Source organism: Heterodontus francisci, chromosome 6 (genome assembly GCF_036365525.1).
Source record: "Heterodontus francisci isolate sHetFra1 chromosome 6, sHetFra1.hap1, whole genome shotgun sequence".
NCBI lineage: Eukaryota > Metazoa > Chordata > Chondrichthyes > Heterodontiformes > Heterodontidae > Heterodontus > Heterodontus francisci.
This window is the reverse complement of record NC_090376.1, coordinates 132767486-132780553: the sequence shown is the minus strand read 5'-3', so window position 1 is coordinate 132780553 and position 13068 is coordinate 132767486. Positions and strand designations below refer to the sequence as shown.

The 13068-nt window shown below is 42.3% G+C and overlaps 1 protein-coding gene across 2 annotated transcripts in view; it reads right to left on the bottom strand.

Moving 5' to 3' along the window:
- The window catches only part of slain1a (SLAIN motif family, member 1a), a 123203-nt gene that overhangs the window by 60706 nt on the left and 49429 nt on the right, over nucleotides 1-13068 (bottom strand). For both annotated transcript variants that reach the window (XM_068034353.1, XM_068034354.1), the window contains exon 2: nucleotides 10695-10834. In XM_068034353.1, the coding sequence (XP_067890454.1) occupies nucleotides 10695-10834 (140 nt within the window). The remainder of the gene's footprint in view (nucleotides 1-10694; nucleotides 10835-13068) is intronic.

Sequence of the window (13068 nt, the reverse complement as noted above, 5' to 3'; positions counted from 1 at the left end):
GACAAATTATGAGTGGATACACAATTAAGTTTCAACTCAAGACATTCTTTAGCTATTAACAAAGATCAAATTCCTCACCAATGTGGGAAGTGCACTATTATATAGTGAGAAAAATACAGGCAAAATAGTCAAGAAAAGAATCCCACAGTGTTGGATTCATTTGGATGTATTTTTAGTCAGCTAGGTACGTAACACAAGCAGAAATGCATCACCTTACTTAAGAGCCGCCAAACCATGCTACTGCAAAATCCACACAAGCAGAGTTTCTGTTTGCCTGTTATTGATATGCATTATCTCCCCATCGGAACCAAGCCCACTTACACTATTCTAAACAGTTTAGATGCCGTATTAGCAAAGGCTGAGCCTAAGGAATCCCTAAATGCAGTCCCCATGGGTTACAGCTGGTGCGTTTGTACAACTGCAATTTGCCCGCTATACATGATTGCAGGAATAACACACAAACGTTAATAAAATTAAAAATAATTTCAGTTTCAGTTAGTTGGCCTTGAGTGGCTGAATTTGTATTTTACAGTTTCAAAGCCTGCCAGACAGGCTGTTAAAGGTCATAATGCAACATATGCTAAAGATAGCTGAAACATCAATAAAAACAAGAAAACAGTCCAGAGTTACCAGAAGTCTATATTTATCAGAAAGCTTTCAAATCTGAACTATTAATTACAATTACAATTTTTTTCTCTTTCTGTTATTTTCCCACCTTTTCATCTCTTTTCTATTATTTTTACCCTGTTAACTAAAAGGATAAATAACTGCCTAATTAACATCTTTTCATTGCTTCAGTGAGATGACCTTGTGTATCATCGAATAGTCTTCTATTTAAGTTTGCAAGTCATTCAACCCAATAACTCCCTTTCTGCAACTGGATTACTTACTCGCCCCTCCCTTTCTCTGTCTATCTTTCCAACATCACTAAAATGTCTGCTTATCTTTTAAGTTTTAGTTCTGACGAAAGGTATACACCCAAAGTATTAATTTGTCTTTTCAATTTATCGATGCTGAAGACCTGCAGTGTGATTACTATTTTTAAATTTTTATTTTTAAATTTTTTTTAAATTTGCGTTTCTGTCATCTGCAAAATTTTCATTTTACTGGCAAACTTCCCACTTTTTTTTTCGAATCAAGAACAATGATAAGGTGACACCTTCCATCACATGTAGGGTTCTCAACAGCAGAGTGGAAACAATCCCAATTCCCATTAATGAGCCCAGCTGGCTGATCAATACTCAACAGTGCTAGTGATCTACCTGGCTCAAGAATTAGACCAATTAATCTGTCACAGTGATGCTAACCTTAAGGGGGGGTGGGGGGGGGGCAGTCTTGAAATTAATATTTTTTTTCTTTCATTTCATGGGATGCGGGCATCGCTGGCAAGGCCAGCATTTGTTACCCATCCCTAATTGTCCTTGAGAAGGTGGTGATGAGCTGCCTTCTTGAAGTACTGCAGTCCATCTGATGCGGGTATACCCATAGTGCTGTTAGGAAGGGAGTTCCAGGATTTGAACCCAGCAACAGTGAAGGCACAGCGATATATTTCCAAGTCAGAATGGTGTGTGGCTTGGAGGGGAACTTGCAGATGGTGGTGTTCCCACTTGTCTGCTGCTCTTGGAAGAGGCCGCAGGTTTGGAAGTGCTGTCGAAGGAGGCTTGGTGCATTGCTGCAGTGCATCTTGTAGATGGTGCACACTGTTGCCACTGTACTTCGGTGGTGGAGGGAGTGAATGTTTAAGGTGGCGGATGGGGTGCCGATCAAGCAGGCTGCTTTGCCCTGGATGGCAGTGTTGATGGAGCTGCACTCACCAAGGCAAGTGGAGAGTATTCCATCACACTCCTGACTTGTGCCTTGTAGATGGTGGATAAGCTTTGCGGAGTCAGGAGGAGAGTTACTGCCCGCAGGACTCCCAGCCTCAGACATGTTCTTGTAGCCACAGTATTTACGTGGCTGGTCTGGTTCAGTTTCTGGTCGATGGTAACCCCCAGGATGTTGATAATGGGTGATTCAGCAATGGTAATGCCATTGAACATCAAGAGGAGATGGTTAGATTCTCTCTTGTTTGAGATGGTCATTGCCTGGCACTTGTATGGTGTGAATGTTACTTGCTACTTATCAGCCCAAGCCTGAATGTTGTCCAAGTCTTGCTATGTATGGACAAGGACTGCTTCAGTATTTGAGGAGTTGTGAATGCACAATGTTTAGTACCAATCATCAGCAAACATCCCTACTTCTGACCTTATGATGGAGGGAAGGTCATTGATGAAGGAGCTGAAGACCGTTGGGCCTCGGACACTACTCTGAGGAACTCCTGCAGCAATGTCCTCGGGCTGAGATGACTTGGCTCCAACAACCACAACTATCTTTCTTTGTGCTAGGCATGACTCCAACCAGTGGAGAGTTGTCCCCCTGATTTCCATTGACTTCAATTTTGCTAGTGCTCTTTGATGCCATACTCGGTCAAATGCTGCCTTGATGTCAAAAGCAATCACTCTCACCTCAAGTTCAGTTCTTTTGTCCATTTTTTGACCAAGGCTATAATGAGGTCAGGAGCTGAGTGGCCCTGGCGGAACCCAAACAGAACATCAGTGAGCAGGTTGTTGTTGTTTGAGTGGCACTGGATAGCACCGTCGATGACACCTTCAATCACTTTGCTGATGATCAAGAGTAGATGATGGGGTGGTAAATGGCCAGATTGGATTTGTCATGATTTTTGTGGACAGGACATATCTTGGCAATTTTCCACATTGACGGGTAGATGCCAGTGTTGCAGCTGTACTGGAACAGCTTGGCTAGCGGCGCGGCTCGCTCTGCAGCACAAGTCCTTCAGTACTACAGCCAGGATGTTGTCAGGACCCATTGTCTTTGCAGTATCCAGTATCTTCAGCCATTTCTTGATATCATAGGGAGTGAATCAAATTGGTTGAAAACTGGCATCTGTGATGCTGGGGACCTCAGGAGGAGGCTGAGATGGATCATCCACTCGGTACCTCTAGCTGAAGATGGTCATAAATGCTTCAGCCTTTTCTATTGCACTGCGGATGGGGATATTTGTGGAGCCTCCTCCTCCTCCAGTTAGTTGTTTAATTGTCCATCACCATTCACGACTGGATGTGGCAGGATTGCTTTCCAATGGCAAGAAATAAGAGTAGATGTAGGCCATACACCCCTTGAGCCTGCTCCGCATTCAATAAGATCGTGGCTGATCTTTGATGCCAACTCCACTTTTCCACCTAATCCTCATATCTCTTGTCTCCCTTAGATTCCAAAAACCTGTTGATGACTGGCAATTGCTGAATGCATTAGACTATCTACCAGCAAGATACTCGAACATGTCAGAGATGGTGAAGGAGTCTAACAACTTGTGTGGGGTTCTGGCACTTGGCATTAACATTCTGAAGTCAACTATGGAGTGTATGGTCACCTCAATGGATACTGCAGCTGGATTCTCCTTGTAGAAATCTGTGTCATCAACAGTCACATCTCTCAGGTATGCTCATAATGGGGCCATGGAGGCTGCGGGCTTCACCATCTCCTCTACCTTGAGTGAATGGGGAAGAGTTTGTCAAATCACAGAGATCCTGCACTCTGCTTGCCTGCAGATCAGTGGGAGCATTCAGCCATAGCCCAAAAGCAGGTGAGGTAATGCAATGGAAGTGGAACATGTTGCCATCTCTCAGGATGACAACACATCTGCACCCTCACCAATGAACATACCAATACCCATCCTGGTGGGTAGAAAGGCAGCTGGGCAAGGCTGCTTTGGTAGCCAAGCTGCTAAAGTTTGCAGCCAGTCCCTCTTCGGTCCAAACTCTGAGAAATCACTGACTCAAGCATCTCAAGAGCCCTTATCTGAACCACAGCAGCCTTCTGCCTCCCAAGCCACAGCATTGAGGAGCATTTCACAGAATCACAAGAGAAGGTTAATACAGCAATTAAAGACAGGCATTACAAGCTGGGTGGTAACTGGTGTCTAAGCATTTGTGTAAGTCAGTAAAATTGTAAACTTTTTGAAAGTTTTGCGTGCAGCACATTCCTGTAATATCCAGTGATCCTGCAATGTTTAGTGACATGAATATCAATGTTGGTCTTTGGCCTAATGTGAATGTTAATGCAGGGGAACAGGGATTGGTCTCCTGAAGCTCTGGCTGCAGGCAGGTGTTGTAGGCCTCCTGCTTCTTCACCATCCTCTGTCATCAGTGTTGACAACTTCAGCTTGCTAAAGGTCCTCTTCCAAAGGTAGCTCTGTGCCTTCCCCATTGGAGGGCAAAGTTTTGCAGCATACATCAAACTATTATGAGACAATCCATTGTGAGCTGAATTGTAGGAAGCCACTCAACCTGTCTGGGTAATGGAATTGTTGCTTAAGGACTCTGATGGTCTGTTCAAATTGGACTCTAGTTGACTCATAGATCTCATTGTAGTACAGTTCAGCTGCTGAGCATGGGTTCCTGAGAGGAGTCATGAGCCATGTGTGCAAGTAGCTAACCTCTCACTTACTGTGCAGGGGCAAAAATGATGGAGGATTGCTGCATTATAAATGTGGCATGGCATTGGTCAGGAAGGCGGGCACAGACCTGGATGCTTCACTGCTGAAAATCACACAGCAGTTGCACATTAATGGAGGGGAGGCTGTCATCATTTAGGAAAGCGGTGAGTTCATCTGAACGAGCCTGTGAGGTGAAATGGATTCAGACAATGACCCTTTCAACTTGTGGGGGTTGGGGGGGGGGGGGGTGAGGGGGGGAAGCATGCAATCTGAACGAACCCCAGATCCCTATATCGGCGACTACTAGCTGTCCTTGAGGATAGTGCAGTAAACAGTGAGCAACACAGTAGCAGACATCAGGAGGACATAGACTGGTGAAATTAGCAGATTAAATTTAGTGCAGGGAAGTATAAGGTGATGCATTTTGGAAGAAAGAATGAGAAGAGACAATATAATCTAAATAGCAGAACTTTAAAAGGGGTGCAGGAACAGAGGCACCTGGGGGTGTATGTGCATAAATCTTTGAAGGTGGCAGGATGAGTTGATCAGGTTGTTAAAATTGATATGGATCTTTGGCATATACTAATAAAGCAAGGAAGTTATGCTAAACCTTTATAGGTCAGTGGCTAGGCCTCAGCTGGAATATTGAGACCAATTTTGAGCACCACATTTTCAAAAGGATGTCAAAGCCTTGGAGTGGGTGCAGAGGGGATTGACTAGCATGGTACCAGGGTTGAGGGACTTCAGTTATGTGGTGAGATTAGGAAACCTGGGATTGTTCTCTTTCAAAAAGAGGTCAAGTGGAAATTTAATCGAGGCATTCTAAATTTTGAAGGGTTTTTATACAGTACATAGGAAGAAACTGTTTCATTGGCTGAATGGCCTCCCTCTGTGCGGTATAATTCTGTTTCAGGTTTAGCAAATGTGGCATCATACCCCTGGTTAAAACATCAATGAACTGCAGATTGACTGATGTTACTAGTATCTCTTGTTGTAGCCTGGAAAGAGCCACAAGCAACGAAGTTCAGAGCTATAGTGACCTTGACAGGCAAGTGTGCCACAGTCACGATGACAAACCTGTAACAGCCTCACCAGAAAAGTGCAGCCTCCTTCTATGTGGAGAACTGTAGTTATGTTGACCTGGGCCTTTACATCCTGTTGGGAGAAAAAGCTTACCTTCTTCTATCTGGTCTCTCTCCAGCTGCATTTCATTTGCTTCTCTTATTCTAGCCAGAGTGCACCATGTAGAAAAAAAGTGTGCTGCCAGGGCCTCCTAAGATTTCAGAAGGGAGTATGGCCACTATAAGCACTTGAAAATTATCAAAGTAGCCAAAAGACAGCAAATATTAGCAAAATGTCTCCCAAGCCTTTGCTCTATTTTAAATGAGAGCTGCTCCCTTTAAAACAGCATTATAAATGGCAGCTACCCAACCATGTCTTTTCCATGGTTTGTGGGCAGGTTGAGGAAATAGCAATGGTAGTGCTGACTGAAACTAAAATGGCATTTTTGGACCTGATCATGTCAGTTGGCCCCTATTTGCACATAGTTATGAGGCCCCCACCCGTTTCTGCTGGGAGGGCTGGTCACCTTAATCAATGTCCACTCAAATGTTCAGAAGAGTCAGACATTCAGAACTAGGTAGGTCATTTTTCCTTTCCATATTTTTCTTCCCCTTACCGTCCCATTTTGGCACGGTAGTGAAACAGAAACCAGACCCAAAGAGTTTCACAATGTGCACTAAACTAGGTTATTATTCTACCTTATACTATACAGGGTTCCAGATAAAAACTTTTTCCTACTGCCTGCTCTATTCTACTTTTTGTCAAACTGATATTTTCAAATACGCAGAGCATTAACTGATATTATGAAATACTTACTGTTGCCTAAAATTATGGAAATTTCAGTAAGTGATGCAGCCATGTTACTGTCCTATTCCCGAACAAATGAAGGTTAGTTTCAACATCTGTCACGAAAACATGCTATGTCGAATAAAGTTTTTTAACCACTGGCTGGAAACCTGAATTAAATTTCTTTTTTTAAAAAAAGGAAACAGATGAAAGGTGACTCTGTACTAGCAGCTAAAGATGGCCAACCCAATTTACATTACTGTACTTTCCACATTTCAGTGCATTGAGATGGAGACAGACCCATCAAGAACAATGGCCTAGAGAATCTGAGTGAACCACCTATCCTGTTCCCATTAGCAAGGCATCAAGGCTATCATCTGAATATTAAACTGGTGGAGATGAACCACTCAAACCTAATCGCTTGAACAATGGGACCCTGGTTGAGAGAAGGGATTTCCTAGATATGGACTGATTAAGTTGTAAAAGGGAATACACACTGGTAACCACCATGCTTGAATCATTGGGTGACGATCATTTGATGGATCCACCATCTGTGTGCTTAAGCTGCTGCTTTCTCTGCAGCAGCCAAACAAGCAGCTAGACACTGACAAGAGAAAACCCAAGTGCTTCCTCTCTCTCTCCAATCCACCTTGCAAGCTTTGAGCCCTGCCTACTGACTGTGACCACCTAGGTATATCCCTGCTGCAGCCAGAGACCCCTCAAAGGAAATCAGCTGCATTGCTGTCTCCAGGAGAACCATCAAATCAGCCGTCCACATCTTCAAACTGGAAGCCTCAAGACCACCAAAGGAAAGTAGCGCGACCACCGAATTCAGCCTGAAGCCAGCTGAGTCACCAACTTCCACAGACTCTATACCCCTTTTATTTCTCTGGACTCTAATTCGACCAATCTGTTCTCCCCCACTCTGTAATCTATTTGTGTGTGCGCGTGTGTGTGTGTGTGAGTGAGTGAAAGTTGAAGCGTATTTTATTATTTTACTTAGATGGGCTTAAGTACAATAAAGCTAACCTCTTTCTCTGTTAAATTCAAGAAAACCTGACCAAATGGTTCATTTTATGATCACGGCATGTAAACAGTTAACACTCACTGAATTGGCAAGTATATTCACTTCAAAAAGAAATAAACCTGTTGTGGTCAAACAAGGAGCGGGAAAAGAGGGGAGCCCTTCGACCCCTCCTCACCTGATCATAAATCATCTCTTAGATAAAATGGAATGCGTCAACGAATCAAATCTCTGAACTCTACCATATGATGTGCTTCAGGTATTTACAATCTCTATTTCTCAAGAGTTCAAAAACTTCCAAAAAGCAATCGATAAAGTGCCATATAACAGGCTTGTCAGCAAAGTTGAAGCCCATGGAATGCAAGGGACAATTACAGCATGGATACAAAGTTGGCTGAATGACAGGAAGCAGAAGGTAGTGGTGAACAGTTGTTTTTCGGACCAGGGCAAGGTATCCAGTGGGGTTTCCCAGGAGTTGGTATTAGGACCACTGCTTTTCTTGACCTATATTAAAGACCTAGATTCAGGTGTGCAGGGCACAATCTCAAAATCTGAAAATGACACAAAATTTCTCAGTATTGTGAACTATGAGGAAAACAAAAATAGACTTTATGAGGACAAGGACAAGCTGGTGGAATGGGCAGAATGTGAAGCGATACTTTTTGATAAGAAGAACAAGTAGACCAATCTAAAATAAAGGATACATTTCTAAAGTTGGTGTAGGAGCAGAGGGACCTGGGAGTGTATGTGCACAAATCATTGAAGGTGGCAGGACAGGTTGAGAAAGTGGTTAAAAAGGCATACGCTTACAGGATCCTGGGCTTTATAAAGAGAGGCATAGAGTACAAAAGCAAGAAGTTATGATGAACATTTATAAAACACTGGTTCAGCTTCAATTAATTAGGGTATTTTGTCCAATTCTGGGCACCACACTTTTGGAAGGATGTGAAGGCATTAGAGAGGGTGCAGAAAAGATTCACAAAAATGATTCCAGGGATGAGGAGCTTCAATTATGTGGATAGATTGGAGAAGTTGTGGCTGTTCTCCTTAGAGATGAGAAGGATTAGAAGAGATTTGATAGAAGTGTTCAAAATCATGTGAGGTCTGGACAGAGTAGACAGGGAGAAACTGTTCCCATTGGCGGAAGAGTCAAGAACCAGAGGACACTGATTTAAGGTGAATGGCAAACACCGTATCTCCTGATAATGCAGACTGATCACCGACGTCAACAGAGTGTGTCCCAATACTTGCCAGCATTAATCCGCGCATGCGCATGTTGACGTCACCACACGCTAACCGACTGACCGGACGGGGGGGACTGTGTGGCAGGGGACGGGGGTGGACCGAACAGCAGTGGTGGCAGTAGGGTGGGGGGAGGGGAGAAATCGAGAGGCAGGGGGAGGGTGCGGCCGAGTGCTGACTGGTTGGGCGGGGGGGGGTACAGTTGGGCAGGAAGAAGCAGCGAGCAGTCAGGCAGGAGGGACCGGTGAGAGGAAGGAACCAGTCAGCGGTCGGGTGGAAGGGAGCAGAGAAGTGAAGCAGCGATTGAATGGGGAAGGGAGTTTGCATTTATTTGCTTTTCTGTGTAAGATTGAGCAGTGCCAACTTTATTACAGGCAGCTGCCTGAGACATCGCTGACAGTGATGTTTCAACGATGCTGCATTTGTGCTTGTACCAGTAGTGCACCATCTAGTGAATGCATTGTCAACAAACACAGCCAATGCCAAATGAACCAAAAACAGCATGAGGAAAAACTATTTTTTTATGCAGCAAATGATTAGGATCTGGAATGCACTGCCTGAGAGAATGTGGTGAAGGCAGATTCAATCGTGGCTTTCAAAAGGGAATTGGATAATTATCTGAATAGAAAATATTTGCAGGGCTATGGGAAAAGGCTGGGGAGTGGGACTAGGTGAGTTCCCCTTGCAGAGAGCCAGCAAGGACACGATGGGCCGAATTCCAGGATTCTATGATCCTTATTTAGAGTACTTCTCATCCCATCGTTCCTTGTAGTGGAAGAGAGCACAATGACCTTTATGTGCCTTCACTAGAAACGTATTACTTAACGCAGCAAGAGGCACAGCAATGAAAAAACAAAAGCTCATTTGATGCACTAAACAGCAGCCTGTAGTTCTTGCCTTTCACAAAGAATGTATTATGATGTGAAACAGCAACACTGCTATTCAAAATTAATCAGATATTGTAAACCCTTTTGTGTCTTTATTGTTAAAATTTACAAATATGAATAATTTTGATTCATTCTATTGAGTTATGATGTTATAGAAATGCATTCAGTAGATTTAAGTTAACTCTCAATAGTCGAGAGATAATATGCCCATGCAATTTCTAGAATGCTGAGCCTACCTAATTTTAACATTTAAAATTTAAGTTTAATATTTCAGGAAACAAAATCTGCCCATGAACATTACAAATTAGTACCTCTGGACTTCTGAAGGCTTAACAGTTCTCTTGATTGATTCTGAAGAAAAGTCAATGACTTGAAACATTAACTCGAGTTTCTCTCTCCACAGATGCTGCCTGACCTACCAAGTATTTCCAACATTTTCTGTGTTTGTTATCTAGTGATTGATTGTTGGACCCATCAGTCAGAATGAGTTGCTGCTGATTGTCAAAATTTTAACCATCCTGCATATAACTAGCTGCGGTCACCATACCTCCAAAATGGACACTGATAAACTGGATGCTGTATTTTCTTACACACAACCAACTTAGATATAATTTTTTTTAATGTTTTTCGGACAATATTTCCAGTCTCACTTTCACTTACAAATCTGCTGCTCTAGACTCCTTCAAGCAGCTACAGAGAAATCAGGGCTGTGGACATCATGAATCTCTCACAATGTGACTCATACCCAAAGAAGAATCATGCTATTTAACAGTACAAGAGCACTTTGGAAACTTTGACTTCCTCACGAAGCAAATATAAAAGTGGTCCCATCAAAAGTTGTCAAATCATGACAATCTAGTTAGGAGGTAAAAAGTACAACAATTCTTTACCAAGTAACACTTCAGGACTGTTCCTAATCTGCAAGCTACTATGAGTGCCATCAATGCACACTATATAATTGCAAGCTCTCCCTTTTTATCTTCTTTCTAATATAACTTTACTTTCTCAAATGGCAAATAAAACTTTAATAAAGATCATTTAGAATAATGGAGAGAAAAAGAAGAAACTGTTCTCTAGTTAATCAATACTGATACAAATGTTGTGCTCAGAATAAAACAAATTATACAATTACAGGCTTATTTTATTAGATTGCTGTTAGCAACATGACTTAGGAATCCTTCGTGCACTCTGTTCCTACCTTGATCAAGTCTAAAGCACAATGAGCGTTTTGCTGCCTCAATTTCATGACCTGGGTGATCAAGCACCTGTCTGCACCATTGTAAAGGACTCAAGGCTTTCTGTTCCACGGTGGGTTGCCTTCTTGGTGAAACATACAACCTGTAATGAGAAAAATAGCATTTATAGTCATTTATCACAATAAATGGATCTTGCCAATGAATTCTCAGTTTTACAAACTCATGGGAGCGTAAAAGTAGTTGTTCTTAATGCAGTCTCAGTCAGGGTAAGGGAAAAATGTTGTCATATGAAAATCAAAGTCAGTTATCATCTTGAGAAAAAACAATAACCTTTGTTGATCTACTGGGCAAAAGAGGGACCATAATTGGGGCAGTCATTTGCTAAAGATGTTCTGAAAGAGGGGACCCAGACAATGATAGTCCCACTGAGCTAGACAAGGGAGGAAAGGCATTTGAAAGGTCATCGACCTGGAACGTTAGCTCTGTTTTTCTCTCCACAGATGCTGCCTGACCTGCTGAGTATTTCCGGCATTTTCTGTTTTTGTTTCAGATTTCCAGCATCTGCAGTATTTTGCTGTTGTATTGAGGCATTGGAAAAGATGTTGCAGGCTACAAAAGGAACAAGGAGGAATAAGGCACAATGATCCCTATTGGTTAAAAGCTGCCTCATTGCAGAGAGTGGGGTGGAAGCTCAATTGCAGGGAATCAAACTGAGGGATTCAAAGAGGAAACCTGCAGGAAACCCACATCCTACCACTCAATAGTACACAAAGGCAACTCCACAAATATGCTACACTGCCAGATCATTTTTGTCCTACGTTACAATTCACAACTGGGAAGTAACTGGGAGGCATTCTTACACATGTTTTATGGCAAACAACGCACGGTTCATTTAATCAACTAATCACTATGCATCGAGCAATAAAATATCTAAAGCTGCACAAATGGATGACTGTGTATACCCAGTTTCAAATTAAGTGTAAACAATCACATTTTAGGCAAAGAACAATCTGTACCAGGAAGGAATTAAAACTTGGGGAAAAAAGTATTTTTGTCAACTTTTTATATTATTAGAAAATGCACTTAATAATGGTCAATTTAACAATAATAGTTTAAGGAAAATGGGAGGAGGGTTGGTATTCTGGTGCACGGTCTGTTGGATGCACATTTCGAGAGATCACAGATGTGTTATCCACAATTTCCCATCCATTATGATGTGCACAGTTGACAGGCAAAGCTCTCTGTCACTAGATTGCATTTGGAAAATCAGCCCCGACACACGCAAAATGAGTAACCCTGTTGTGTACACATGGGACCTTTTATTTTTCTAACATTATTGATAGGAATAACATCATCATCTCGGAATCATGGCAAGCTCTGAGTTAATATGAACTCATGATAAACACAGCTAAAACAAAGTTCATAGGATCTCAAGGTCTTAATATTCACCATTAACTAATGTTACGACCAAGCCAGCAATGTCTAGGGGTTTTTTACTGTCTTCACCTGGTCTTATTGTAACAGGGTTTAATTTTAAATACGCTGTATTTTGAGCTCCCCTTTTTGTGAATCCTTGTCCACAGTTTCCAATTATAAGGCAAAGAACTGAGCACACACAGACTTTCTTAGTTTTAAAGCAGAAAGAGGAAATTTATTAATACCTTAAACTTAACCTCTAATACAATTCACACCTACGGTTATACGACGCACTCATGCTAGCATGCACATGCGATATAAACATGCAGATAGGAATAGAAAAAAACAGAAGAAAAGATAAGTAGACCAGGAGGCAATATCTTGTTACTGTTTCTCAAGCTCACTGTAGTCCTTGATTGAAGATATGGTCTTGCAATTCATTGGGGCCCAGTAATCTTCTTAAAACTTTGTTCACAAGGCAAACCCTGCTCTCTTTGAGTTTCACATGTTTTCAGTTCCATGGGAAGAGATGAAGGCAGGCAGACAGGAGAGGCTGTAATTCTTGCTTCAGTTCCAGCAGAGGTGTTTACTCCATGAGCACATGGCTTTGTTTCAGTTCAAATCCCTTTGATGGAAGTTCAAATTCAAAAACTCCAGCCAGCTAGTCATGTGGCCAAAACTGGCCCAACCACTTCTGTGTATTGGGCTGCTGGATCCCCATTATTTCAACATTGTCTGTTACCATGGAAATGTCTTTCCAGTCAGGGCTTGCAATTTTAAGTTTTAATGTTCATGTGGCGAAATAATGTGTGCCTCAGTTTTGGCAGGTGGGGTTTCCTGACAAATACAATACAGAAACAAACGATATATGGGGGGGCGGGGGGGGGGAGATTTTCAATGGCTCCATCAGGCGGAAATGGGTGGTAACGTGTATTGAATAAACAGTAGCCTTCAAAAAGG